Source organism: Channa argus, chromosome 4 (assembly GCF_033026475.1).
Source record: "Channa argus isolate prfri chromosome 4, Channa argus male v1.0, whole genome shotgun sequence".
NCBI lineage: Eukaryota > Metazoa > Chordata > Actinopteri > Anabantiformes > Channidae > Channa > Channa argus.
In genome coordinates this window covers 28466918-28493414 of record NC_090200.1, presented here as the reverse complement: position 1 = coordinate 28493414, position 26497 = coordinate 28466918, and the positions used below count along the sequence as shown (strand labels likewise).

The window sequence follows — 26497 nt, the reverse complement described above, 5'->3', positions numbered from 1 at the left end:
ACAAAGTATTATGGAGTTGCTGGAAAGCACAGGCTCATTACATGATGATGAAAACACCATCAGTCCCTTCGATATCTTTAACAGCTCTACCACTTTTCCTCTACAATGCAATGGACGAACTGGACAATAACTTCCAGAAAACAATAAGCCTTTTAAAAGCCTGTAGCCGTTTTGAAGGGATTTGTTCAGCTCACTTTCATTCCTGCTGTTTAAATAAATTAATGATAACTTTGAATGGATTATTAAGCCTTTACCTTGTGTCCTGTTTTGATGATGAATAAATAATAACCACAAAAACAAAGTAAGGCAAACACTGCCTACACTGAGCAATCAATCCTCAATTATCCCAGCTCAGTGGGGACCCATGGGGGCGGTAGATGTTACAGCTGCTCTGAGCTCTGGAGGTGGTACTCATCTCCAGTGTGATCCCACACCATGCATTGAGGCATAGCTAAAAAAAGACAACTAAAAGCCATATAAACATAAAACATACTGGAGAGGGAACAATTATGTAGGTGAATAATTTAAAGAGCAAAAACATGAAGTGAACGAATAGATTATCGTACAAATAAATGAATGAGAGAAATACATAAGCTGCAAGTACACAAGGAGGCAGATGTGAGAGAAGGAGGCTGCTCTGGGAATCCAGTTTCATTACATGAATTTTTGAAGGGGTGGGGGCAAGTAAAAAGGGAAGAGAGGGCTGATGATGTAGAGGAGGATGCGGCACTGTGTGGATATGTACGAAGTATATTTATATGCTGCTGTCTCTCTGCACTGTCTTTCTCTCGCCTGAGAATGGAAAAATAGAACGCAAGCCAAGAAAGAAATCTTCTCCAATGTCTAGCTAGTACTGTTAACGATGGACATCTTCAATACATTAGCTTCATTTAAGGTAAATCAGCATGGAAAGCTTTGATAAAACAGGGTTAGTCAACAGAGAGACATTGAAAATGTGAAGATGGATCAGTGAGCAGACTTAGCAAATCTGCAGCAGCTTCAGTTCAACTTAGTTCTGAGCATTAAAATTCTCTTCATATATTATAGAAAATTTCCATGAAAACAAAGAACAATAACTGCTGAGTAATATTCAGACTATAAATATATCTGTTCTGCATTTGTAACCCAGTTGAGCACATCAACTGGGTTACACAGCTGATACATGTTGAGCTACAACAAGACAGGAAATGTAAAACTAAATATCAACATGAGTAGGGTCACACAAGATGCGTAAACTTTTGGAGACGTCACTGAACAGAATGTCTTTATCTCCTGTAAAAAAAAAAAAAAACTAAAAAAAACCTGAACTTAATTCAGGGCTTTATGACTACAATTTATAACCATCAACAGACAGGAAGAGATAGAGCAGACTACAGGGAAATAACGGAAAGGTTTAGTCAGTCTAGTTTATCACGCAAACAGAGTCCAAACATACACAAACACAGTTCATGTGTATGATATATAACTTTAGCTGATCAAAATCTGACTTTCTGTGCATGGAGCTGCGTGGCTGCAGACCAGTCAATGTCCCTTCTGACCCCTGTTTAGCAAATTGAATCTACCAGTAGTTGAAACTACCATATGTATGCCCTGAACAAATCACCAGTCTATTACCCCATATAGAGACAGACAACCATAGCCTTCACATAAAGCATTATGCTACAGAAGTGTGTGATCTTAGAGAAAACTACTCGATATGTGCATTAACTATAAAATTGATCTAAAACCAATATGCACTAACTGTTACTTAACTCTGGATTGGAAATCAGTCTGCTGTTGTTGTCATCACCATCCTGTCTGCAGTCTGCCATAGAAAGAAGCTACCTACGCAGCTTAAAAGAGAGGGATACATCCAGTGAAAGCCAGCTTGTTAGCTTTAGCTTGAGCTAAGGAAACCTGCTGCTAACATTTAGCTTAAAAAACAACAACAACAAAAAAAAAAAGACAATACAAAAGTTTGTCATGAAAAGAAACACATTTTCTTATTCTGAACACACTTTTCAGAAAGCTGCCTAATAAGTCTAACCCTCCTCTCATGTGTTAGTGTCAGTCAGTGACAGTGTACCTGGGAATTAGTGGCTCCTGGTGTCTTCCAATTAGGCAGGTAGGTGTTTCCAAGTGCTGACAAAGGCGGTGGGTATCAGCGAATAAGGCACTGTAGTGATAGAGTTCCAACTATCGGACGTGGGGTCATAACAGTCTAATGTTTTACACCGCTGCGTCCCAAAATAACCTCCAACCACATAGAGTTTATTTCCTGAGGCCACAGCATGGCAGCTCATCCGTTTAGATGTCATGTCCCCCACTCGAGTCCACTGATTGGTTTCACAGTCGAAGCGATAAGCAGAGGCAGCAGTGAATTCAGTGTCACCACCCATGATGAAGATCTGGCTTCCTAGGACAGCAGCTGCTGTGTAGCGCCATGGTTGGGGGCATTCAGCTGCAATATTCCAGCGGTTACCCACAGGGTCATAACACTGAACCTAATTAAACAAGACACAACAAGTTGGACAGAGTGTGTTATTGCTGCAATTAGGGTTCAGTGAGAGTATTTTGTTAGTTTATCAGAAGCCTTGTGGACAGGTAGCTGGTAAAGAATTGTAAGGAAGGTAAGAATTCCAATCCACTAACCTTGGAGACCTTGTCTCTATGTATGGTGGTCCCTCCAAAAACGAAGAGTTTGAGTTTGGCACTGACAACAGCAGCATTACTGACTCCATCTCTTAGAGGAGCCATCATAGTCCATTTATTACTGAGGGGGTCATAGCGCTCAACCTGGGAACATATAGATTTTATGTTTGATTTCAAACAGACTTAAACCATTAACAAAGTTAGACCAGTAACAGAGTTGACATGCTAACAACCATGTTACATGTTCTATGTGCTTGTGTACATCCAAATATAACAACATTTACAAACAGAAATTAAAATTGAGATTTTTATTTTTTTTCTCCAGAAAGTAGTGATGGCTTTTCTAACCTGCTTTAGGGAGACAGATGGAGAGGCAGGAAAAACTCCAGCTATAGCAGTATGACCTCCAACCACATAGAGACTGTTTTCCAACTCAGCTGAACCATGGCCAAACCTGGAGAAGAGAATAACCACAATATGTATATTGCGTGTGTGTGTGTGTGTCTGTGTGTTTTAGACTATAGGTTAGCTATTCATTACAAACCTTATAATGTGGTCTACCTCTGACAATGACGAGAAACCAGTCTGACAGCAAACTGTCAGTATGTTTAAAGAGTCATTATTTTCCTCCACTCTGCCTAACAAGACAAATTGCAGCACTGTCTGTCACTGCAGTGGTGTTTAGATGTATTCTGTAATGATTTTAAAGGACAGATACTGTGCTGGCATTACATGACCTGTAAAATGATCAAATACAAGTTTTTACTAGGTTTCCTCTTTTTTTGTTGATGTCTCCCAAAAACTTTGAATTCTGTTTATCAGTGCAGTTATTTAAGTTGAGCACCTGAATTCCAACAATAAATATATATTCTGCTGACACATCTGCCTGTAAGTGCTGTTCAGTGCCAACTGAACCCACCCAAGGTTCTTGAAAGATCTGAAAGACTTCATTAGCCATTGTAGATGGCTAATAATTGGTGTTGCTCCGTTAATGAGGATTGTTCCATTTTGTCAGACTGTAACAACCATCAGTTTGTTGTTAATGACCCCAGGTTTTTTTTACCTCCACGGTTTCATCGGTTAATTAAGTAAAACTAATATTTCTAAGCTACTTTTTTAGACCTTGTGAAAACACAAATGTCCAAGTGAGACAGCCCAGAGATTACCCAGACTTTATTCTGCCAGCCCCTAGCACAAAGTCCAGATTACATGCTGCTCTGTCCTAAAGTACCAAGAGGGAATGGAATTGTGGACAGTATTTCTATTTAGGGGGTTTGCATGTCCCAAATATACTTAATATATTGTGACTCTCTCTCTTTGGGGTGTATTAAATTACTATATCACGAACTATACTTCTTAACTATGTGTCAATACAATGGAGAATAGCCACCTTTACTTTACTCATGTACAAGTCGATTATCTTATCTAATAATTTTGCAGCCTCACTACATAAAATACTCGTTAGTGTTCCCCCTCTGCAAAAGAAGGCAGTAAATCGAAAGAGGCGATCTCCATGGTAAAGTTCACAAACTTGCAACTGAAAGCAGGCACCAGAAAGTTGGACAAAAGTTAGAACGAAAGTTAGAACGAAAGTTGTGTTGCCCTAATTTAGAAAATTCCCATTTAGCCTGGTATAACAGTTAAAAATGTACAAAAAAGTCCTCCGTGATGCCAGAACAGCATATTATTCATTACTAATAGAGGACAATAAGAACAACCCCCAGTTTCCTTTCAGCACTGTAGCCAGTCTGACTAAGAGCCATAGTTCTGTTGAGCCTAGTATTCTTTTAACCTTGAGCAGCAATGACTTTATGACTTTCTTTATGAATAAAATTGCAGCTATTAGAGAAAGAATTCACCAGATCCTCCCCCCAAATATTACAGAGAGATCTTTATGTAAAACCATGCTAGAATCATCAATAGGGCCCCAATCCCTCTTAGACTGCTTTTTACCCATAGATCTCGCTGAGCTAACTTCAATTATTATTTCATGTAAACCAACAACCTGTCTGCTAGACCCTATTCCAACTAAACCGCTCAAGGAAGCTTTACCCTTAATAGACAGGTTACAAAATATTATCGGTATATATGTATGGCGTTGTAGCCTTAAAAGACTGCAATAGTATTTAAACACCATATCGTCCACTTCTATTTCTATCAGGTCAGGTTTTTTTTTAAGTCACACAGCTTTGATGTTTTATAAACAGTTTCCCACAGCATCTGTTGTACTTCATGTAGCGTCACCTGTAAACTATGGTAAGGCACCTCACTAAAATCCCTCACTAAAATCAAATTGAGTTTTTCCCATGAGAATGCTTCTGACTGACAATCTCTAGCTGTGTGGTAACATGAGAAAAGAATTCTCCGGACATTGCCCAAGGTTCAAGTTAGAAAAATAACTGTGTGAGACTGTGAGAGATTGTGAAAGTGATGGCCACTGTTAGTCTGTAGAGCTGTTTATAGATAAACTACAAAGCCCATATTTTTTTACTTTGAGGAAACATTGGCAACAGCATAACAGCAATGTGGGTTTTTTTTATAACGGTAGGCAGCAGTGAAGCTCTATGGAACAGAGCTATATATCTGGCTGAAAGTGCTGACTTTGTTCAAGTCTTAAGTGTTTCATTTTAAATTCAATGTGGTGGTGTACAGATCCCAATTAAAAAAAAGAAACATATCATTGTTCCAATATTTTGAGTAAAGTCTGTAACACTGTGTAAATAGTAATGGCCATCTTCAAAAATAAACAGCTTACATGCCTGCACTACTTATGTTGCTGTACAATGTTGGGTTTTCTTTTACAGTAAATAATTGATACATTGCAATATTTATTTTAGAATAAATCTATCACATTTTAGTCTATAGTGTCGTATGTAATAGGCTCAAAACAGTGATTATGTTTTGAGTAAATGTGAGAATCAATATCAATTCTGTTCTTAAATTGTTTACAAAATAAAAAATAAAATATAGATTCTGTAGGATAACCGTTAAAGTACTGGATCCAACAGCAATTTTGGTAAGAGTACAAATACCATTAAAACCTTAATGATACCTATCCCTACTCACCAATTAACAAGTTACTCAATATAATTTGGGAAGTTCAGCTTTTGTTCTTGGCACACATAACATTGAATTAAATTTTAGTATCCAGCAATTACCTTTATCTGTTGAATAATAGCAATTACAATCACAAATTTTTTTTCAGTGAATAGGACTATAATTTAGCACCAGTCTACATTATAGTATATCACTCTATATACCATATCATATATACCAAATAACATAAAGTTTGTATCCCACCTGGCTATTAGCATCGGGGCTCCTTTAGACCATTCCTCATGCACAGTGTCGTAGATCCAGACATCTTTAGACACACCATTCTCTGATCCTCTTCCACCTGTCACATAAACCTTACAGCCAATGGCACATGCACTGAATTCCTTCCTGGGGCTTGGAAGGTCTGCCTTAGGTATTATCTCCTTGGCTTTATGGTCCACCTAAAATTGATTATTTTATTCATCAATTGATTATAAGTTAAAACCAATAAATAGATGCACTTATTCTTAGAGAAATATTTAGACTCTAGTCTGGGTTTTAATTCCATTGACAAAATGTTCGGTTTCCAGTTACTTCAACTTCATTACAGCACATGTAGTATCTTGCCACACACCAAGTAAAAAGGACTATTCAATTCAATTCAACTTTATTTATATTGCGCACAACTATTCAATTCACAACTATTCATCTTACCTGGTATATCTTGTCACACATGAAGGTCTGACCTCCCAGTATAAGCAGTGTGTGTCCTGCTTTACGTGGTCGAGCACAGGGACTAGTTACTACTCCATCATTCTGAAGAATTCTCTTCTTACACTGCATTGCCTCTTCTACTATTGTCCTAAAGAAGAGAGTTCAAGCACCAACTGATGAGGTTAAGAAATGCTAGTATGATGTCCTAGCTAAAATCTAATTCTCTATCAACAGATAAGGCTGCTGACACACCTTCATTCACATGTCTCATTGAAAGGCTAGTTTTACTGTAATAAGATTTAGACGCTCATCAAGTGCACTAAATATCCAGATGGAGCAGTTCCTCAGATTAAAATCAAAGAATTCTGAGAAGAGATGGAAATTGAAGATGGGAACATTTACTATAATACAGAGTCATCAATGAATCTATCTGCTTTGAAACAGGCTAACGTGCACCCTGTAATACGCATGGAGTAACAGTTTGCTTCTTTTCACAAGCCACTGAAACCATCATACATTGGGACTACATGTACATTTCTGTAGATACTTTTAAAAGTAAAGAGCAAAGTCAAATACAGACAACAGACACCAGAGCCTTATACTGATTGAACACAACCTACCTGCTCCTTTTGTCAGCCATTACAAGCTCTTCACAGGCTACAGCTTCCAGCAAACATTCAGAAGGCAGCAGAGCCAACCTTATGCCCCTCAGCAGCTCTGGTAAGTGATGACGCCGACCCTCTAAGTCGTATCGAACCCACCGCATCACAGAATTAAACACAACCTGGCAAACAGGAAGTCATCAATTTAGCAAATATAAAAATATTTTCTCTTTTGCAAAAATGAAAACTTTGTATTGAAACTACTTTAATAATGTACATTGACAGTTCAAATATTATTGAAGGCTTTAAAAATGGAATGGAAACTTGTGAAACCCATTTATTTAAATTAGCATGACCACAATGTTTATAACAGAAGAGAACAAATGAAAACAGTAGAAAGAAAATAAGAGGATACCTCACCTGTTCATCTTCTATTTCTAGCTCATCACTAAGAATCAGCTCCAGCAGTTTGTCTTTAGATAAACTGTAGAAGTCTTCTGATTCTCTAACCTGAAGAACAAACACAGATATTTATCAAACAGTGGCAAGAAAATGTTAATTATTGCTAATACAATGTGATCTTCCACAAAGGCCTACAGTTAATTCAACTTCTCTTAAATGGTTTCAAACCAAACTAAAACTTTATGGAAGTAGAATTGATTGTAATGCTGTTAGTTAGAGATAATGTATTTAAGCTGAATCTAGAATCACTATGACTTTTCCTCTGTCCTCCTCGCTCCCTGTCATGCGACTCTCTGCTGAGCACGCAGTCTTGTCCTGGCAGAAGGAGAAGTTGTTTTGAGAGTGTGGGCTGCTGTTAGACAAAGTCACCCAGACCTTTCTCAGGCTTGAAATTTGTGGCAAAATAGGCTAAAAAAGGGTTTTCTACGGTAGCCCACATACAGTAAGCTTTTAGTAATGTGTGTTCACAGTAATTACCTTTAGGCAACACCTTGCTCTAAATAACATGATGATGAACTTAAAATCACAGAGCTGATATTGCACAGGGTAACAGATCATAAGGTAACAGCATACAGTCGTAAACAAGAGAAGTCTCACCTCACAAAACAGACTCCCATTGTTTTCTTTGCTCTAATATGGCAGACAAATTAGTTCACACCAGATCTATATTTTTAGATGAGCTACTCTCAATGAAGCCTCTCTGAGTCCCAATAAAATGCATCCAGGTGAGTCAATGACAATACAACCAAATAATTTTCAGTATAGTATGTGAGATGAAATGGCAGCAGATGTTTCTGCAGCCACATTGCAATCAACATGAGCAAAGACATTGGCCGATGCTGATGAAGTAATAAAGGTCAAAGATCAACCCACTTAATCAGCCAACCACTAATTCTAATCTCATAAAACAAAGTCATGATCTTGCATGTCTTTTTTAAACATAGTGTCAGTGTGCATCACCCTCGGTCTCAGAGGGCACAGTAAATCAATGAAACACGAATAGAGGTGAGATCCTGGACAGTGTCAGTATGCTAATAACAAGCAGCACCAGCTGAAGTGAGCTATGTCTCACACACACGCACACACACATTAAAGAGTGTCTCAAAAGACTTAACATGCCGCAGGAAAGGGTTATAGAGTAATCTCAAAGATGCGAGACATTCAGCCCACAGTTTCGATGTTCTCTCTGTGCTTGTGTGGGTGACTCTAAATTGCCTGAAGGTGTGAATGTGAGTATGAATTGTTGTCTGTTTATGTTGGCCCTGAGATAGACTGGAGACTTCTCCAGGGTGTATCCACCCCTCTGACCCAATAGCAGCTGGAAAAGACTCCAGCCTCCCAGTGCTGTTGAAATACAGGGTACCGGTGGAAATTGGACTACTGTTGGTTAAAGAAGGAGAGGAGGAAGGTGTGTTGTTAGGCAGAGAGAGAAAAGGAAAGCTAAGAATGTAGGACTGACAGTAGGAACTTTGAATGTTGTGACTATGAGAGGGAAGGCTAGAGAGTTGGTTGACATGATGCAGAGGAGGGAGGTAGATATACTGTGTCTCCAGGAGACCAGGTGGAAAGGTAGCAAGGCTAGAAGCTTATGAGCAGGGTGCAAATTGTTCTACCATGGGTCAGATAGGATGAGAAATGGAGTAGGAGTTATATTGAAAGGGGAGTTTGTGAGGTGAAAAGAGACAGGTTGATGAGTCTGAAGCTGGAAAGTGAAGGCGTGATGTTCAGTGTTGTTAATGGTTATACCCCACAGGTAGGATGTCAGTTAGAAGAGAAGGAGAAATACTGGAGTGAGTTAGATGAAGTGATTCAGCTGAGAGGACTAAAGAGAGTAGACAGGAGTACAGGGAGATGCAGCGTAAGGTGAAGGTAGAGGGGGAAAAGGCCAAAAAAAGTGCATATGAGGACTTGTATGCTAGGTTGGACACTAAAGAGGGAGAAGTGGATTTGTACAGGTTGGACAGACAAAGAGATAGAGATGGGAAGGATGTGCAGCAGGTTAGGGTGATTAATGATAAGGATGGAAATGTATTGACAGGTGCCAGGAGTGTGATGGGAAGATGGAAGGAGTACTTTGAAGAGTTGATGAATGAGGAAAATAAAGGGAACGAAGAGTACAAGGCGTGTCTGGTGTGGAGCAGGAAGTAGCAAAGATTAGTAAGAGTGAAGTAAGGAGGACGTTGAAGAGGATGAAGAGTGGAAAGGCAGTTGGTCCTGATGACAAACCTGTCTAGGAGAGGTGGCAGTAGAGTTTCTGGTGACTTTATTTAACAAGATCTTGGAGAGTGAGAGGATGCCCGAGGAATGGAGAAGTGTACTGGTGCCCATTTTTAATGAACAAGGGAGATGTGCAGAGCTGTGGCAACTACAGAGGAATAAAGCTGATGAGCCACACAATGAAGTTGTGGGAAAGAGTAGTGGAAGCTCGGCTAAGGGCAGAGGTGAGCATTTGTGAGCAGCAATAGGGTTTCATGCCTAGAAAGAGTACAACCGATGCACTATTTGCTTTGAGGATGCTGATGTAAAGTACAGAGAAGGTCATAGGGAGTTGCATTGTGTCTTCGTAGATTTAGAAAAAGCGTATGACAGGGTGCTCAGAGAGGAGCTGTGGTATTGTATGAGGATGTCTGGAGCGGCAGAGAAGTATGTTAGAGTGGTGCAGGACATGTATGAGAGCTGTAAGAAGATGGTGAGGTTTGCTGTAGGTGTGACAGAGGAGTTTAAGGTGGAGATGGGTCTGCATCAAGGATCGGCTCTGAGCCCCTTCTTGTTTGCTCTGGTGATGGACAGGCTGACAGATGAGGTTAGACAGGAATCTCCATTGACTATGATGTTTGCAGATGACATTGTAATTTATAGTGAGAGCAGGGAGCAGGTGGAGGAAAATCTAGAGAGGTGGAGGTCTGCTCTGGAAAACAGGAATGAAGCTTAGCCGCAGCAAGACAGAATACATGTGTGTCAATGAGAGGGACCCAAGTAACGGTGATGTTACAGGGAGCAGAGGTGAAGAAGGTGCAGGTTCAAAGCAACGGAGGGTGTGGAAAAGAGGTGAAGAGGCAGGTGCAGGTGTGTTGTGTGATAAAAAGTATCAGCGAGAATGAAAGAAAAGGTGTTTAAGACGGTGGTGGGACCAGCAATGTTGTACGGCTTAGAAACAGTGGCACTGAAGAAAAGACAGGAGGCAGAGCTGAAGGTAGCAGAGCTTAAGATGTTGAGGTTCTCTTTGGGAGTAATGAGGATGGACAGGATCAGGAATGAGGACATCAGAGGGACAGCTCATGTTAGATGTTTTGGAGATAAAGTCAGAGAGGCCAGATTGAGGTGGTTTGGACATGTTCAGAGGAGACTGTGAATATGTCGGTAGAAAGATCCTGAGGTTGAAGCTGCCAGGCAGGAGGTCTAGAGGACAAAGAGGAGATTTATGGATGTAGTGAGGGAGGACATGAAGTTAGTTGGTGTGAGAGAAGAGGATGCACAGGATAGAATTAGATGGAGGCACATGATTTGCTGTGGCAAACCACTAAAAGGGAACAAACGAAAGGAAAAGAAGTATGTTTACACATAATTAAATGGAAGAACCTGTCCTTATACTGCGCTGCAGTCTGCCAACGAACGACGTCTGGTGGTCCCAGCACCGCATAGAAGACACAAAGCTAAACTGTTTAGCTCAATGATCCCACGATGGTGGAACAAGCTACCAAACGCTGCATGCTCAGCTGACTCTATATTCAAAAACTGCTGAAAACTGAACTCTTCCGCATCTTCCTATGCACTTAAATCTCGTATGTATTATGAACTGTACTGTATTTTGTTTTGTGTTATGTTTCTGTATACTGATGACATCATATAGCTTTGATTGATTGAGCTTTTACGGTTTTTTTTATTCAGTTGTCAAGGAAACAAAGGATAGCAATGACTTTGTTACAAGAGAGGGCAGTTCAGCTCAGCTACAGAAGGGTGCAGACGTGACACAGTAGCTGGAGCAGAGGAACTGACTAGGGGGTTTGGACTGCAACAAGGTAGAAGAAAAATTTCAGTGTGTAGCTGTGGAGGCACATGGTTTCTTACCAAATTCTGCGAGTTCAGTGACTTCAGCCATACTTTGACAAACTTGTTTGATGAAGCGGTTTGCGAACGTGCTAGTGAGATTACTGTACTTAAACTTGTGGGGACAATTGACCTGTCATCGGCTAAGTTGACAGGAAAGTACAATAAATGTTCGATGTTCATCATACAACGATCTCTGGAGTGAAGTATTTGCTGGAGCGTCAGATTCGAGTCGCCTCTACATTACTAAGAAACCATCTCTACACGGGCTAAACACTACTCAGCGAATGATGGAAGGAGTAGTTGATCGAGACAGCGTGGAGAAACGAAAGGCAAAGCCATGTCTCGAGGCCATGGAGAATGCTTTGCAAAATCTGACAGACAAAAGGAAGGCCAGGTGGGACCAGCTGGTGAAACAAAAGACCAACATGCGCTCTTTCATGAAAGATCTCAGAAGATTTGGCGTCAAGGTTGCCCTTGGGTTAACAGAGTCAACGTCTTGAGGAAGCACGTAAGGAAAATGAAAGTGTTGCTCCTGAAGACAGTGTGTCTGTGGCATCTTTAAGGAGATCTAGGAAGTCCAGAATAGGTTATTCACCTTTAAAGGCATGCCTTGAGGTACGAACTAAAGAGAGCTAATCTATTAATGAAGATTGTTAGGGCAAAAAACACACTCTAGAGCAGCGAGAGGCTAGGCTTAAGGCAGAAGAGGGCAGGCCTTGGGCAGAAAGGGTGTGGAAAGAAGCGAGGATCGGAGCAGAGAAAGACGAATTGGAAGGGAACGCCGCTCTTGCGGCAGGCCACGTTGCCTCATGTGGTCTGAATGTCAGCGATGACAACTTCAATCTTAGTCAGGCACAGACAAGATATACCCTTTGGAGGAAGTACCTGTTGCCGTTGATGCGGCTGTACAGTTCGATGAAGCAAGAGATGAAGCCGTTATGGGGTTTTTTGGTGCTGATACAGTGGGAGCACAAAGGCTGAGGCTCTACAACCCACAAGGCTTAAACAGAGGCTGCCAGCGCTGGTGGTTACAGTTTGATGTAGTTGTAAACTGAAACTCAAGTTTTAAATATCCTTTCAGAAATTTACAGGTGCCATGGACAACAGAGTGATTTTCTTCTGACAGGAGAACACTCAACCAAATCAATGTCTCACTGTTCAGAAACTGGACCAGAAAATGTTTGGTTTGCCTTTTTTTAATGACGCATTAGCCCAATGCTATTAAAACAGAAAACACACCTAATTGTACACTTTAAAGTACATATTTGTGGCTGCACATTATGTCACAGCTGTAGGCACTTAGTAATTATTCAAGTACACACTGAGGGACACTAAGAAAAAAAGTGAAGTCATCTTACTGTCTCATAGTGTAACAGACACATCCTCCATGACAGTTCGTATAGTCTTTTACACTGATGGGCGTCTGATAACAGCATCATCCCCAGGCAGTTGGACGAGTGCAGGTTTTTTTCCAAAAACTCTGCAGCCGCATCCCGAATGTCATGAAACTGCAACATGTCGCCAGCCTCTAACAATGACTCAGCATTCTCTTCATTTATGATTACTCGAGATGAATAGGCAAAGTCCAGCAGAAGCTCCAAGACCTGGAGGACCGGAGAATTACAAACTTAAACCACAGACATTATTGGGGAGTAGTCCTTTAAAAAACAAAAAGATCGAGGTTGTAGAAAAAATAAATACTTTTTTGACAGTAAATCTAGCCATCTTCTTAGTTTAACTTTTTCAAAATAAGGGGATTCAAACAGTTCCACCCACTGTATTAGATGTTATGTACAAAACGCTACTTGATGCACATTGCTTAACATTAAACATTAAACACTAGACAGACATTAGACACTGGAGTGAATTAAAGCATTAAAGCATAAAACATTTTTTTCTTAACCTAATTATATTTATATTATTTATAAACTATAGCATATTTATTTGTGCCTAAATCCAGCCATACTTCTATGTTTGCACAGTTGTAATCCAGCCAAAAATTGTTCGCTACCTGTTGTTTTGGCACTATTGTATTGACACCAGGCACCAAAGGGGTGCAACTGACAATTGACAAACGTTATATGGCTATTTAGGACTTGTTGGTTGAAAACCCTAATGTTGTTCTCAGACTGTGCTTTAACAACACTTCATTAACTATTCAAAATCTTAATACTGTGTTTACATGTTTCAGTTACCAAGACCCTTTTGAGAAACTGAATTAATTTAAACTTGGTTTAATCGATACAACTCTGAGACTAAGTTTAGTTCTGTAAAATAGCTCCAGGTGTAAAACAACACCCACTCTGTAAACACTCAACAGTTCTGAATTATCAGAGTGAAACATCTTCTGTTGTTCAAACACAGAAACACTAACTACTTCAAAATATTAATCACAATCAATTACCTGCTAGATGGATTTCTATTATAATGAGCATTATTTAGAGTTAATAAAGTTTGTCATACGTCATTCTTTGTCTCTCTCTTCACTTACACCATGTAAGTACCAACTCAATTGACTAATAACATCCAACAGCACTGGGCCACTTAAAGTGGGATGTAGCAACATCAAGAGGACCCATTTCTGACAGATTATTGTTTTTTTTTAGCAAAGTGAAAATCAAGTTTTGTTTTTCTAAATGTCTGGAAACAACTCTGAACACATTTATCAAAGTGCTTTTTGATGTAATTTAACATTATAGCACTTTGTCAAAAGGTTTAATGCTCAATAGGAAATAGACAGTATAATTGTGTTGAGTAGCAGCAGCAGTACCTCAGGATGTATGCTGTCTCTGAAATTGACATCATTGTCCAGGCTTTCACGGAGTCCTCCACTGAACATGGCCTCAAAATATCGACTGCATGCTGCCAAGACTGCCCTGTAACACACAAATACAGTGCTTTATTGGGCACCAAAAAAAACAACAAAGTCATAAAAAAAGGTGGAAACGGAATATAAAAGTGTCAATAGATAACCTAGTTGTTGGTGGTAGTTGATATGGTGATGGTTTTGTCTATTACATTTGACGAGTAAATGCAAATATTGACTTTACCTGTGGCATGGGAATGAACGATCTCCAGCCCACAGAGTGACATCAGTGAACATGCATTGTTTCCTCATGGTGTTCAGGTGGGTGAGGACACTGTCAGGATGTGAAGGCTTGTGAAACAGTGAGATATTCATGGAGCCCGTGCTGGTGCGGGATTTACGATTCTCATGAACAGTCACTGACATGGTGGCTTCGTCCGGAACCTCCAGGGAGTCACTGGGAACAACGTCTTGAACTACTGTTCAATGACAGGCAAAAGGCAATGACATGGAAATGAGTCACATTTTTGGATAAATAGCATCAGTATGTAATGCAATGTGAGTTTGTTTTTAACTGTCGCTTACACAACTGTCACTTAACAACTGTACAACCTGGAGTTGGTTGTTTTTCATGCATATAAACAGTGCAAGCAGCCAGTTGGCACCCATGTGTGTTTTGGCTCAAGGCGATGCAATAATGTCTGTTCTTTAGCGATCTGCAGATTTGTCTACAACCAGAAATTCACCAATTACTCATTCAGTGTGATGCCCAGAGTGTTTACTCACTCATCAAGAGCATGGTCCTTTCTGACCCCCCAAAGACTAAAAAATGTATGATAGTTGGTGAAAACTGACTGTCCAGTTTTTGTGGAGCTAGTGTTTGTGTTCCCGTTCCCACCTTAAAGCTAGAAATTTAACAAAACAAAGTGAGTGCTATACTGTAGCCCTCTGAGTCTGCCATTGGAGTCAACAGTCATTGGAGATAGATTCAATACAACGAGAAAGAGTCACAGCTCTCAGTCTGTCAAATTCTGTCTTAGGCTTATGCTGATGAAAATGTTGCGTTTTATCTATAAATGTATTTTAAGGTCATCTCATCTTCTCCTTTCTTATTCACTACGTGTTTCGAGTAAGCTCCAACCCCCAATGCTCCTCTGTAGGATAAACTGTATAGTCCATTATTCATAGAAGTAGCTAAAGCACTGGTAAAAAAGCTAAGTGTCGGCCATTTAATACATCCCATCTCAACCAATTTAGATGTAACAGTGTTGCTTATTGGTTATTCATATTTTTGGATAAGTCCATGTTTTTACAACTGTTAAATGTTGCATTGGATTATAGTAATCTTCTGTATCAAGGCAATGCTTTAATATAACTTTAACAACTCAATGCTGTTCATCATAATACATGACCCTAAATAAATGTTTTAGTAAACGTACTGATTAGCATCCGACTCCTTTGCTGACAAGTATATCTTGATATTGATTTATCAAGCAGTGCAGTTCACACATTGTTTTTAACTTTGTAATTACTGTAAGTGTGTCTTGTTCTCTGGTCTCTTTTACAGACTACCTAAACAAATACAATCCTTATAATAGTACATGATAATAGTAATGGTGGTAAAACAGATAACACTTGTTGGTGTTGAACAGTAGTTTCTCACATCCAATGTTCTCTATATAATCATGCCTGAGTGAACACATGCACAAAGACAAGCCTGGTATGAACACAAACTCAAGTGTCACATGAGACCGTAAATTAATTTATGGCATTGTTATAGTGGAGACAGCATAAATTGCAGTTCTTGATCCACGGTTGGACAAACCCGCATTCTTACCCCATAATTTGACTAGGGCCAGCTGTGTAAATGTAGACCTTGTCTAAAGGCTACATCACATTGAAATGAAATAACACAAAATAAAACAGCCATAAAACTAAATACATAGCCTACAGTCATTGTAAAAGCTCTGAAAAAACAAGAATTAAAACAAAAATAAAACAAAAGTTAGCACCACAACAAGCTTCCCTGCTTCTAAAAACGCTCTTAGTAGGGTGTCAAGTATGGGCCCAAGCAGAGAAGCTTGATAAATATAACTTGAAAAATACTTTAAAATATTACCCAGCCCTAGTTTGACCATGTTAATATGGTGAAAATCATCACTAAAAGTCAAACATTTGTATTCAACAACTAAATTTGATTCTACAGACAAAAGTCTGAGTAGGGGACAGCCCTAGTATTATTATGTTGATATTATTACACTGTGTTGATCACAGGCAAATTAATTGACACAGACTTCAACAAAACACAACAGATTAGATGAAATGCAGTTTCAGCAGCACCACTGCTTTTGTTTGTGTGCATCCATCTACATTTGCTGACATGTTTGTTTTAGACCAGAGCCACAGCCCCTCAGGGACGGGGTGCTGTAACATGTGTTACAGTACAAACTGGTCAAGACCCCAAGTGTAGCTGCATTGTGTTGTAAATATATAAAAGATAAAAATCAAGCCTCTCTCTCTCACACGCACACACACAAACACATCATCAGTGTGCACCAGTGTATGTGCTATTGTGTGTACATGTGTGTGACGCATTCTTTGTCTTTGAGAGGACTGCAAATCTATTTGATATATTTTATCAATATAGTGTTTTTTGAGTTTGTCAACTCAAATTTCATGTTGTTTCTTGTTTGTAGAGGTCTGTGAAAGTTTGTGAACCCACCAGAATTTTCTCTATTTCTGGATGAATTTGACCTAAAAAGTAATTAATTCATTTATTTACAGTCCAAAAACATCTTACCTTAAATATTTGAGTCTTGCAAAAAAAAAAAAAAAACTCTAGCATTATCAACACATCCATCTATTCATAACTGCATATCCCATTTAGGGTTGGGGCACACTCTAATCACAGAGCCACTGTAAGAGATAGACAGGTCAACGCCTTTGGGGTTGTCCCTTTAGAGGTCGCCAGACGTTGATTTGGCATGAATTTTTACATGGATGCCCTTCCTACCCTCCCAGTCTATCCTGGTTAGGTGGCTGGGCAGGGCCACACCTGGTGGGGTGGGTTTTGATCCCGCTGCAGAAATGAAATGCAGTGGAAGGACAAAGCAGGCAGTTCATGCAAGGAGGTCAACTAACATCCCATCCAAGACACTTTCACACCAAAAGGTGAATTCAAAAACAGAAAATCAGTTGCTTTATTATCATGTATATTTTATGTATTTTTTTAAAATATCTAAAAACAGGTCAATAAAACAGTAATAATTACTACAGTTTGTACAATTAACCTTTTTGCTAATAATTTATTAACACTCAAACAATGATTTTTTTTTTTTTTACACCGTAACACTTATTTCTATCTCTGACACACACAATATCTTTGCAGCAGCACAGCTCACCAGCAGAATATCAACAGAGTAGCTGAATAGACTAAAGCCTTGTAAAGACACTGGTAGTCAGAAGGCCTGACTTTGTTTACCCACAGCTAGCATAGCTGCATAACTGGACTTGTTGCCCGTGGCAACTCAATATGTGTATAGGTATGTTTGCGTGCATATAGACAGTTGACAAGAGAATTAAACACCTTAGATTAAATCTTAAATCTTTCTTATAAAGTTTATTCAATTGTGATAAATTGCTACATAGTATTTTCAGAACTGTAATTGTTTTTGTCTTAAATTATCAAAAAGTAATACTGCAGCCAACTCCAGAAGGATAAAGCAAATGCACTTTCATAATAAAAAGACTTCAATAAAAAGTTGTGTGCATGCATCCTGATCAGAGTGCAAATGACAAAGTCTCACAGTTTTATCTTAAAGTAACACACTAAGCAATACTGGAACCCTGCTCACATGTTGAGAAAGCACAAAGTCCAAAGTTCATTCTGTAAGAACTCCATCTACCAACACACAAGCCACCAGATGTTTAAGGTCTTATCAGCACAAAAGCCCATCAAGAAGGCATCTGAATGGTTAAAATTGAATGTTTCTTGACAAGGAGCATAAAAATAATGCCAAGGTCATTAAGAATTACAAGTCATCTTCAGCAACAAAAGAACAAGAGTTCTGCAACAGACTAATGAAGTTTTTACTTCAGAATCTTTTAACCCGGCCTAAAAGAAATGTAAGTGATTTTTATGCATATGAAACAGGCCTTAAGTTTGGGTTTATTTTCTACAAGCACTTCCACCGAGAACTCAACTATACCATTAGAAATGAGGGCCATACTGTACATGTATCTGTTAACTAACTAACTAACTTCATAGTCCACCTGAGCCAAAAATAGCCAGGACCATAAGCCAAAACAAATTGTACAATAACACAAAAGTTGTGCTTTATTTGTTGTTCTAGCAAGCAGTTTTGAAACAATGTGAAAAACTAGCCCCAAACTGTGTTTGGATAATATCTGTAAGTGCATGATTTGAGCCAGCATTTTGTTTTGTTTTTTTAAGTTGTCATTCAGACAACGTGGATTTGTTCCTGCCAGTATGGATCATGTTTGTATTTTTCTATGTTGTTTTGAAGGGAAAAAAAACAGGGGACTAGGTAAAAGAGTTAGCCAATATTGATCAGAATGGACAGATTACACTGTTTGCAGACTGTTACATGTACAGTCATGGCCAAAAATATCAGCACACTTGCAATTATCTCAGAAAATTGTTGCAGTAGCAATGTTTTGGTATTAACGTGCTTATTATTTTTGTTTGCACGGGAACACCACAAAAAAACAGAGAAGAAAAGGTGCCAATATTTTTGGCCATGAATGTACGTGGAGAGGATTGATGCTATGTGTAAATGTCAGTTGTAACATTTCTGACTAACAATAGCTGACACAGGTAAATGGAGAGAAATATATGGCCTCTGTTGTTTGTCCTGTCAGCTTTGCAGAAGCTAATTGATTACCTTACTCTACCTTTTTATCTATGTGCACTGGTTCATACATGTGTGTTTTGTAATACGATGCAAAGTCCTCCAAAAATTCAAAAAATTCAATGAAAAGCATGAAGGACAGAAAGATTCAGTATCTGTGACAATTTTAGGACAATAGAGAACAGTCACATTTTTACCTAGATTGTGCAAAAAAAAAAAAAAAAAATACCCAAATGAAATGATCACAAACATCCAGAAAGTTTAATTTCCTGCAGTCTATCATCCACAGCTATGTTTTAAATCTCAACAGGTTTTTTGATCTAATTGCTAACTGCTACTGTATAAACTCACTAGCATACATAAAACTTAAGCTGTCAGTTATGTAAATCTTAATTTGCAGTACCTAAGGCACCAACTGTTCAGTCTTATGTGCCATATATCTTAACACTGAGCATTTTCTGATGGACACATTGAAACAACAGCACTCCAAACCAGGAGGGAACCTGTAGCAGCTGTACCTTTTCAGCAGCACAAACAGTAAGTCAGAGATCAGTGAGCGATAGTCATTGATTTCACTGACCATAAAATAAAATAAAAGATCATTTCGAGCCCTGTCGACACAATATTTCCAATAAACTCTGTAACCACAAGTAAAAAGTTAGTAGAACTCATCCCTCCTTTGCAGATGAGGACAACAGAAGATGATAAAAATGCTGTAACTTTGATTCATAATCTATATAGCCTGGTATGACAACTAATTTTTGTCTTTTTTAGACAGAACAAGGTCCGTAAACAAATGGAGCTCATTCCTATTGTGTAGTTGCATTCCAGGTGAAAAGGTTCACAGACATTGTGGAAAGCAGGAACATTTTTAACAACCAAAATCATAAATAGGACAAAAGCTTTCCCCAAACAATTCCTTTAAACGTTTTCTTTTTCTGGTTTCCTTGTTTCTCCTATCTGCTCTCATTCTCTATTAAATCGGACATTTCTTTTACCAGTATATAAGTATTACCTAAAGATGTTAGGACCTTTTAAATTTAGCTACAAATAGCTGGGATAAAAAAGGAAGTGAAGGGAGTACAGAATGTGCCTGCAGAACTAATGTTTTTTTAATGAAATTAAGTGAGAGGAAAGAGGCAGACAAAGCTCTTACAATAATGATAAAAAGTTTTGGTTTCAGAAGTTATTATATTTTTTAGCAAAGAATCATTACTTGCAGCTCATCACTCGATACTTTACTCAATTTAAAGATACACTCTACTGCAGTGCTGACAATAAAATAAAAGACAACTTACTAAGTACATACAGAAGTGAGTTTGTTGTACGCCTTCACAAACAACTGTCCTACTGTTGGGTTTGTATACCTCACTGACAACCAACCACTGACACTATGAGCTGTGAGTAATTTCAATATGTTAAGGAGACATCAATGTGGTAAAATTTACAATCCAATAAGTAAACTGTGCATAATAAATATTCTACAAAAGGGATGTAGCCATGTACAATTAAGTTCAATCTAAACAGAGCACATAGAATGCTAGAACTTCAGAAGGAATCAAACGTATAATAACAACATAAACACTGACATTATATTGGCTGGTACTTACAGTGATATTAATTTATTCTGTCAAACTTAAGAGACTTTTTAAAGATTTTATATAATGGTGACTGAACAGCTCAGTCAGTCAGCATCAGCTACAGTCAGTGTTCAGGTATGATAAAACACAACAAAAATGTTTAATTTGCTTATTAATCTACATATTATTTTTAGATAGGGATGCACCAATTGCTGGGCTTATACTGATCTCCTTTCGGCTTATCCCGTGAGTTCGGGGTCGCCACAGCGGATCATTGTCCGCATGTTGATTTTGCACAGTTTTTACGCCGGATGCCCTTCCTGACGCAACCCTCCCCAATTTCTACCGGGCTTGGACCGGCACTGCACAGCTGGGGAGGGGGAATGGGCTGTTAGGGGTTCAGGGTCTTGCCCAGGGACACTTAGACATATAGCCAGGGCCGGGGATCGAACCACTCACCCTGTGGTCCGTAAGCAACTGCCTTTACCAACTGAGCTATAGCCGCCCCAATTGCTGGGCTTATACTAATGATTAAAAATACCTTTGGACAATTTTTTTTGTTTGTTTACCCCCCATTTATACCAGACAAAGTAATCTTTAGTATAAAGGTAGCTGAATTGGTTTAAAGTCTGTCAGCCCTTTATTACACTAACTCGGAATAAGCAAAAATTCAACTATACAAATTTATTAAATAAACCTTAAAAAATATAATTCCTTTACGTTATTCTTTTTTGTGAAAAATAACTGGTTCAAAAGACCACAATTTTTAAAAAATAAAAATGTATTTTAAAATCAGCTAGTATAAGTGAATGCTAGTTTATGCCAATTGGCAACCCCAGTAACAAGAGAAATACAGGCTTTGACAGATTTATGGCTGATGAGGTGTGTCATTAAGTGATTATGTGATTTATCAATTTTGTAACAATCAACCATCCCAACATCCCTTACCTTCACCCAAACAATAAATTTAAAATGAATACCAAAATTTTCACACATTTGAGAAGCGTGAAACAAAGTGTACTGCAAGTTAAAAAATAAATACAAAACATTTTTATTTATTTATTATATTAATGTCTCTGAAGATTGTGTGTGTGTGTGTGTGTCGATTGACTACAGATAAAGCAACTTGCTGATCATTAAAATTATCTTTAGAGGGTTAGATTCAATGTTAAATAATGAAACAGCAGTCTTACATAATGAGAGAATAGCGTTGCATGAACACGACATTGCCGCAAAAAAAAAAGGGATATTTAAAGAGGAAACGTAAACAAAGGAATGCATGGCCTGCAAGCCAAGACTGAAACTGGTAGAACCCCATCCTTCATTAAGACCGCAGCCTACATTCAGAAGTCCAACGTTACATATATTATTAATTATGTTAATTAGTTAGGCATGTTGGCCCAGATAAAAAGAACAAGCTCAGCGATCAGTATTAGCTCCCAATCTAATAACTAAATAACTTGCTCTCATTGCATTCTCCCACCAACAACAGCTGGTTGTAGTTGTTGAGTAACTCTAAATATGTATGAAACTAGACTGCAGATAAAACAGCGGCCAACAATGTCCATTTACAGAGACATGTGTCCATATTCAAATGGGAAACAAGTTCTGTTTAACGTTAGGGTTAAGTACACAACGTTAACGTTGCAGTAAACGAGGTTGTGCTAGCTCTGCTATGCACCAACTTCAGCGTTAATGATAGCCACTCTTCAACTTAAGCTCAAAACTCGCCCACTGTTAAGTAATACTCGATACAAACCCGAAGCAGAAGGACTAAACCGATAAAAACACAAAAGTCCACTTAGCTCTTTTCACTGACTACAATATAACTAGTTGAGAATAGCAACACTGCGATTCCACTTGGTCTCTGCATCTGACTGTCCGCGTGAAAAATAAAAACCCAAAAAGGGTTATAGTACTCACATTACACTGTGTAGTTGTAAAGTTAAATCTGCAGAAAATAAAGTCTCGCCTTCGTTGATAAAATCATCCTATATCTGTGACAAAAGCTGAACTACCTCTAATCATCCCTGCCTATCTCACTGGTTTCAGAAGAAATCCACGAAAACTGCACAGGTACCACTAACCAATGGTTGTTGGGTTTTTTTTAATCTTCACTGACGTCTTGCTAACCAATCCTCAGAGCCAGCTGGATGCAGGCGGGCCTCTCGGCTAATAGAAGTGAGCGTAGGCGGGACTTCAACGGCTTTCTCGAAATAACTGACATTTGCCTTGACTAATCAGCGTGCGCTTATTTTATGCAAATCCAGCGCCAGAACCCATTAAATACTTTGCCTTAAAGTAGGCGGCCTTTCGATGCTAGTATCAACCAATCAGCTACTGTTGAGAGGTGGCGTTAATGGCGGCAGGAAAACAACAGCACTTTCATTTAAAAATATCTTCCCTGTCAAGCAGTAATCTACTTGACATCTTTTAAATATTATTTCACTTAGTTGCAATAAACGTAGTGACGACCGGATAAACCTTATAAAGCTTTAAACCTTTCTCTCTATTTGCTCCGATAAATAAGCTTTGAGGCTTCAAACAAGGAAAATGCCGTGACATCTAGTGGCTTTTAATATCATGGCACCCTTTACACGCTAGAACGGAAGCTCTAGAAAACCTCAATGAATTTTAATGTTTTTGCATAACAAAATTAATCTGTCTAACAAAAGTTACATGAACTGAATGTTGGGATTATTCCATAAAAAATGGATCAAAAGTTCTTTAGTAAAAGAGTTATATTGTTTGTGTCTGTCTGTGTGTGCCTGTGTGCATGTGCAGCAAATCAATGCAATACAAAACAATCCACTGAGACTATACATATTCTCAACTTACAGTTTCCCTTTGATACCATTACTAAAAGTAAAAGGCAACTAATTTTAACATGAGGTTCAAAGTAAGTGCCAGTCCCCTTGAGAATCCAGGCATTAACTTATTTTTTAGGCTCTTTAAGGAAATTAGGCTCTAATTTAGGTTGATTTTGTGTCCTCTCAAGAAAATTTAATGCATATTCTGATTTATGCAACAGAAACAAAACAATTTTTGCAGTGTGAGCAGCGAAGTGTAAAAATTATACAATCCAATAATGATTTGGTTTTTGAATAAAAACAAGAGAAGTAATGTTTTTTGTTCTGTTAGTAAATTTAAAACAAGGTTTCTTTCTATTGTTATAATTGTTAAAAAGTACATGCAGACACTCATTTTCTCTCCTTAGTATGCAAATCGTGTTCTCTTCAGCCCCTCCACTAAAAACCTTCCCTTCCACATCAAAACTGCAACTGAAAGTTGTAACAGAAAACTAATGAAGTTAATATTGTAAAATGGTTGTCAGTAAGGCATTTGGTCTCCTCTCCAACCAGTAATCCACTCTCATGAATACTAAAAAAATGATCCACAGCAGATCATTGGCCACTTGTTGAATTGGCGCAGTTTTTATGCTGGATGCCCTTCCTGATGCAACCCTCCCCAATTTATACCGGGTTTGGACTGGCCCTGCAAAGCTAAGGATGTGATTTGGCTGTCTGGGGTTCAGTGTCTTGCCTAGAGACACTTTGATATATTGCTCTAATCAGGGATTGAAACACTGACCCTGTGGTCCGTGGATAACATTAAAGCTGACGCTTCAGAGACTTTCCAGCAGAGTCTGTTTCCATCAGCTGTAGAGAAAAGGATGATGCCAGCTGGTGGTTTTAATGTTGTGGCTAAATAGTGTACAGATGGCTGTTACAAAGTTACACAATTTGGCGGGAGAACAGACGACCAGAATATCTATATTTTCAAAGTTGCCTATAGTATTCATTTTCATTGTGGAACCAGCAAAATAATGCCATACTTATAGCTCTTTTTCATGTCAATGCTGACAGTTCAGCTATTTTGTTTTAATAGGAATTGTCATTGCACAAGCCTGACCTGAATCTCTGCAGATGCTCTGAAGCTCATTGACTGACTGACCCAGACAGTGTGAGCAGTGAAGCTGGAGGTTCTGGCTGAGTGGTAGAGCAGATTGAAACATGTGGTGTGAGTTAACGCGTTGTCTCCAGTGGGCAATGTACAGACAAAATAGTGTCACTTTTTGGCGTGGAAGTCCTGATTCAGACCAACACTATTATCATTTGTTATCAGTACTATGTGTGAAAGCCTCCTGATGTAACTCAATTGCCATTGTGACTGTTTTGACTTGGGAATTATGAAACACCTGGAAACTTTGAATATTTAACACAACAACTTCCTGTGTGCATCAAAGGCTGTATTAACCAATTTTTTGTGTAGTGAGTCGTTCAGACAAGAACAGGTGAAAAAAGGCAGAAGTACCTGTAACTGCTGACCAAGAGTAGTTAAATTAACAAAGACAAGATAGTGTTACTTCAGTTCATCTGAAATGAGTAATGTCATTATCAAGAAAAGAATACAATCCTCAGGTCTCATGTTTCAACCTGTAGGTTATAAAGTATTTGGTTTGTGGATTCAGATTTTCTTTGCTCTTGCTCAGTGTTGCAGTATCCACCTTGTATTGCATTGTAGCACATTGACCTGAGTTTTGGGCCTTTTCCTTTTACCCAGAAATTCCACACATCTATTCACTGTTGTTAGAATTCTGAGGAATAGAAGGAGTGTTAGGATTCAGAGAAGTCAGAAATGATTCATAATCGGTTTAATTTTTTTGCTAAATCTGTTGTTTTAACACAGAGGGAATGTGTCCAGGTACCCATGTATCATATTCTACTTTGCTACAATATACTACTACAAGCTATTGTTTCCCACTCTACCTTGAAGAGATTTGCATAGATTATAGTGATTTTTTATGGGCAGTGCCTTCGCATTTTTTGCAATAATTACTCATCTAGTGTTTTCGGTTTTCATTTTGTTAATACTATGTAAGAATTTTATTGTTGAGCTGTCTACATAGTTCCATAGTTCCTCTCTCACCCTGTTTTCCCCAGCCCTGCTTCCTGTTTCCCAGCTTTTATTTTGTAGTCCCTCTGTTCCACTTCCTGTCATTTGAGCTACTTCACCACTCATCCTTAGCCCTGATTGTTTTCACCTGTTCCCTTGCCTATTTAAAGCTGGCTCTCCCCACAGTCGCCTGCCAGATTTTCTCTCTGCACTTCCTATTATCCTGGGTGTTGCGTTTTCTTGTTTGGACACAGTTCTGCTTGGTTCTCCCTGAATTCTGTTTGCTGCACTCTGTCTGAGGTTTTGTTTATCTCTGTTAAGAATTGAGTTTTTTGATTGCTGAGGTTTTGGTTAATTCTTTATTCCTGCTTGTCAGCTTCTGTTAAGCTTTCATGTAGTTACTTTTTATGCCTACCTGGTTTTAAATGTATAGTTTTTGGGTAGGAATCACAAACCCATTGGTCTATTTATTTAGTAATTTGTTAATCCTGGCTTGTACCGGTGGTAGTTTTGGTTCTCTATTTTTCTCATCACTGTTGGGAATAGTTTCTCCTGCAATAGTTCATTTTGCTTAATTTCTTGCTCATGTTCACGTCCCCTACTTTTCCCTCACTCCTGGTGGGTCCAGACTTCTTCAATTTACAGATGATGGAGGCCACTTTGCTCATTGGGACCTTGAATGCTGCAGCAAATTATCTGTGCATTGATACAATCCTGTCTCGGAGATCTACAGACAACTCCTTGGACTTCATGGCTTGGTTTGTGCTCTGATGTGCACTGTTAACTGTGGGAGCTGCTTTTTGTTTTTTTAAATAATAAAAAAAAATTTTTTTTTTGAAAGATTACTGA

The 26497-nt window shown here is 38.7% G+C and overlaps 1 protein-coding gene across 3 annotated transcripts in view; it reads right to left on the bottom strand.

The window, feature by feature from the left end:
* The window catches only part of enc2 (ectodermal-neural cortex 2), a 29669-nt gene extending 6833 nt beyond the window's left edge, over positions 1 to 22836 (bottom strand). Inside the window, exons 1-12 of one of the 3 annotated variants that reach the window (XR_010914247.1) lie at positions 22676 to 22836; positions 14546 to 14780; positions 14266 to 14371; positions 12854 to 13099; positions 7404 to 7493; positions 7002 to 7165; positions 6382 to 6529; positions 5932 to 6128; positions 2980 to 3085; positions 2632 to 2775; positions 2066 to 2483; positions 1753 to 1832 (exon numbers count right to left, since the gene is read on the bottom strand). Coding sequence is in view for 2 of the 3 variants with exons in the window: in XM_067502289.1 (XP_067358390.1) it covers positions 2097 to 2483; positions 2632 to 2775; positions 2980 to 3085; positions 5932 to 6128; positions 6382 to 6529; positions 7002 to 7165; positions 7404 to 7493; positions 12854 to 13099; positions 14266 to 14371; positions 14546 to 14727 (1770 nt within the window). In the remaining variant the exon portion in view is untranslated. The remainder of the gene's footprint in view (positions 1 to 1752; positions 1833 to 2065; positions 2484 to 2631; positions 2776 to 2979; positions 3086 to 5931; positions 6129 to 6381; positions 6530 to 7001; positions 7166 to 7403; positions 7494 to 12853; positions 13100 to 14265; positions 14372 to 14545; positions 14781 to 22675) is intronic. The other 2 variants (XM_067502289.1, XM_067502290.1) reach the window with 2 other exon arrangements.
* Between the last annotated feature and the right edge of the window lie 3661 nt (positions 22837 to 26497).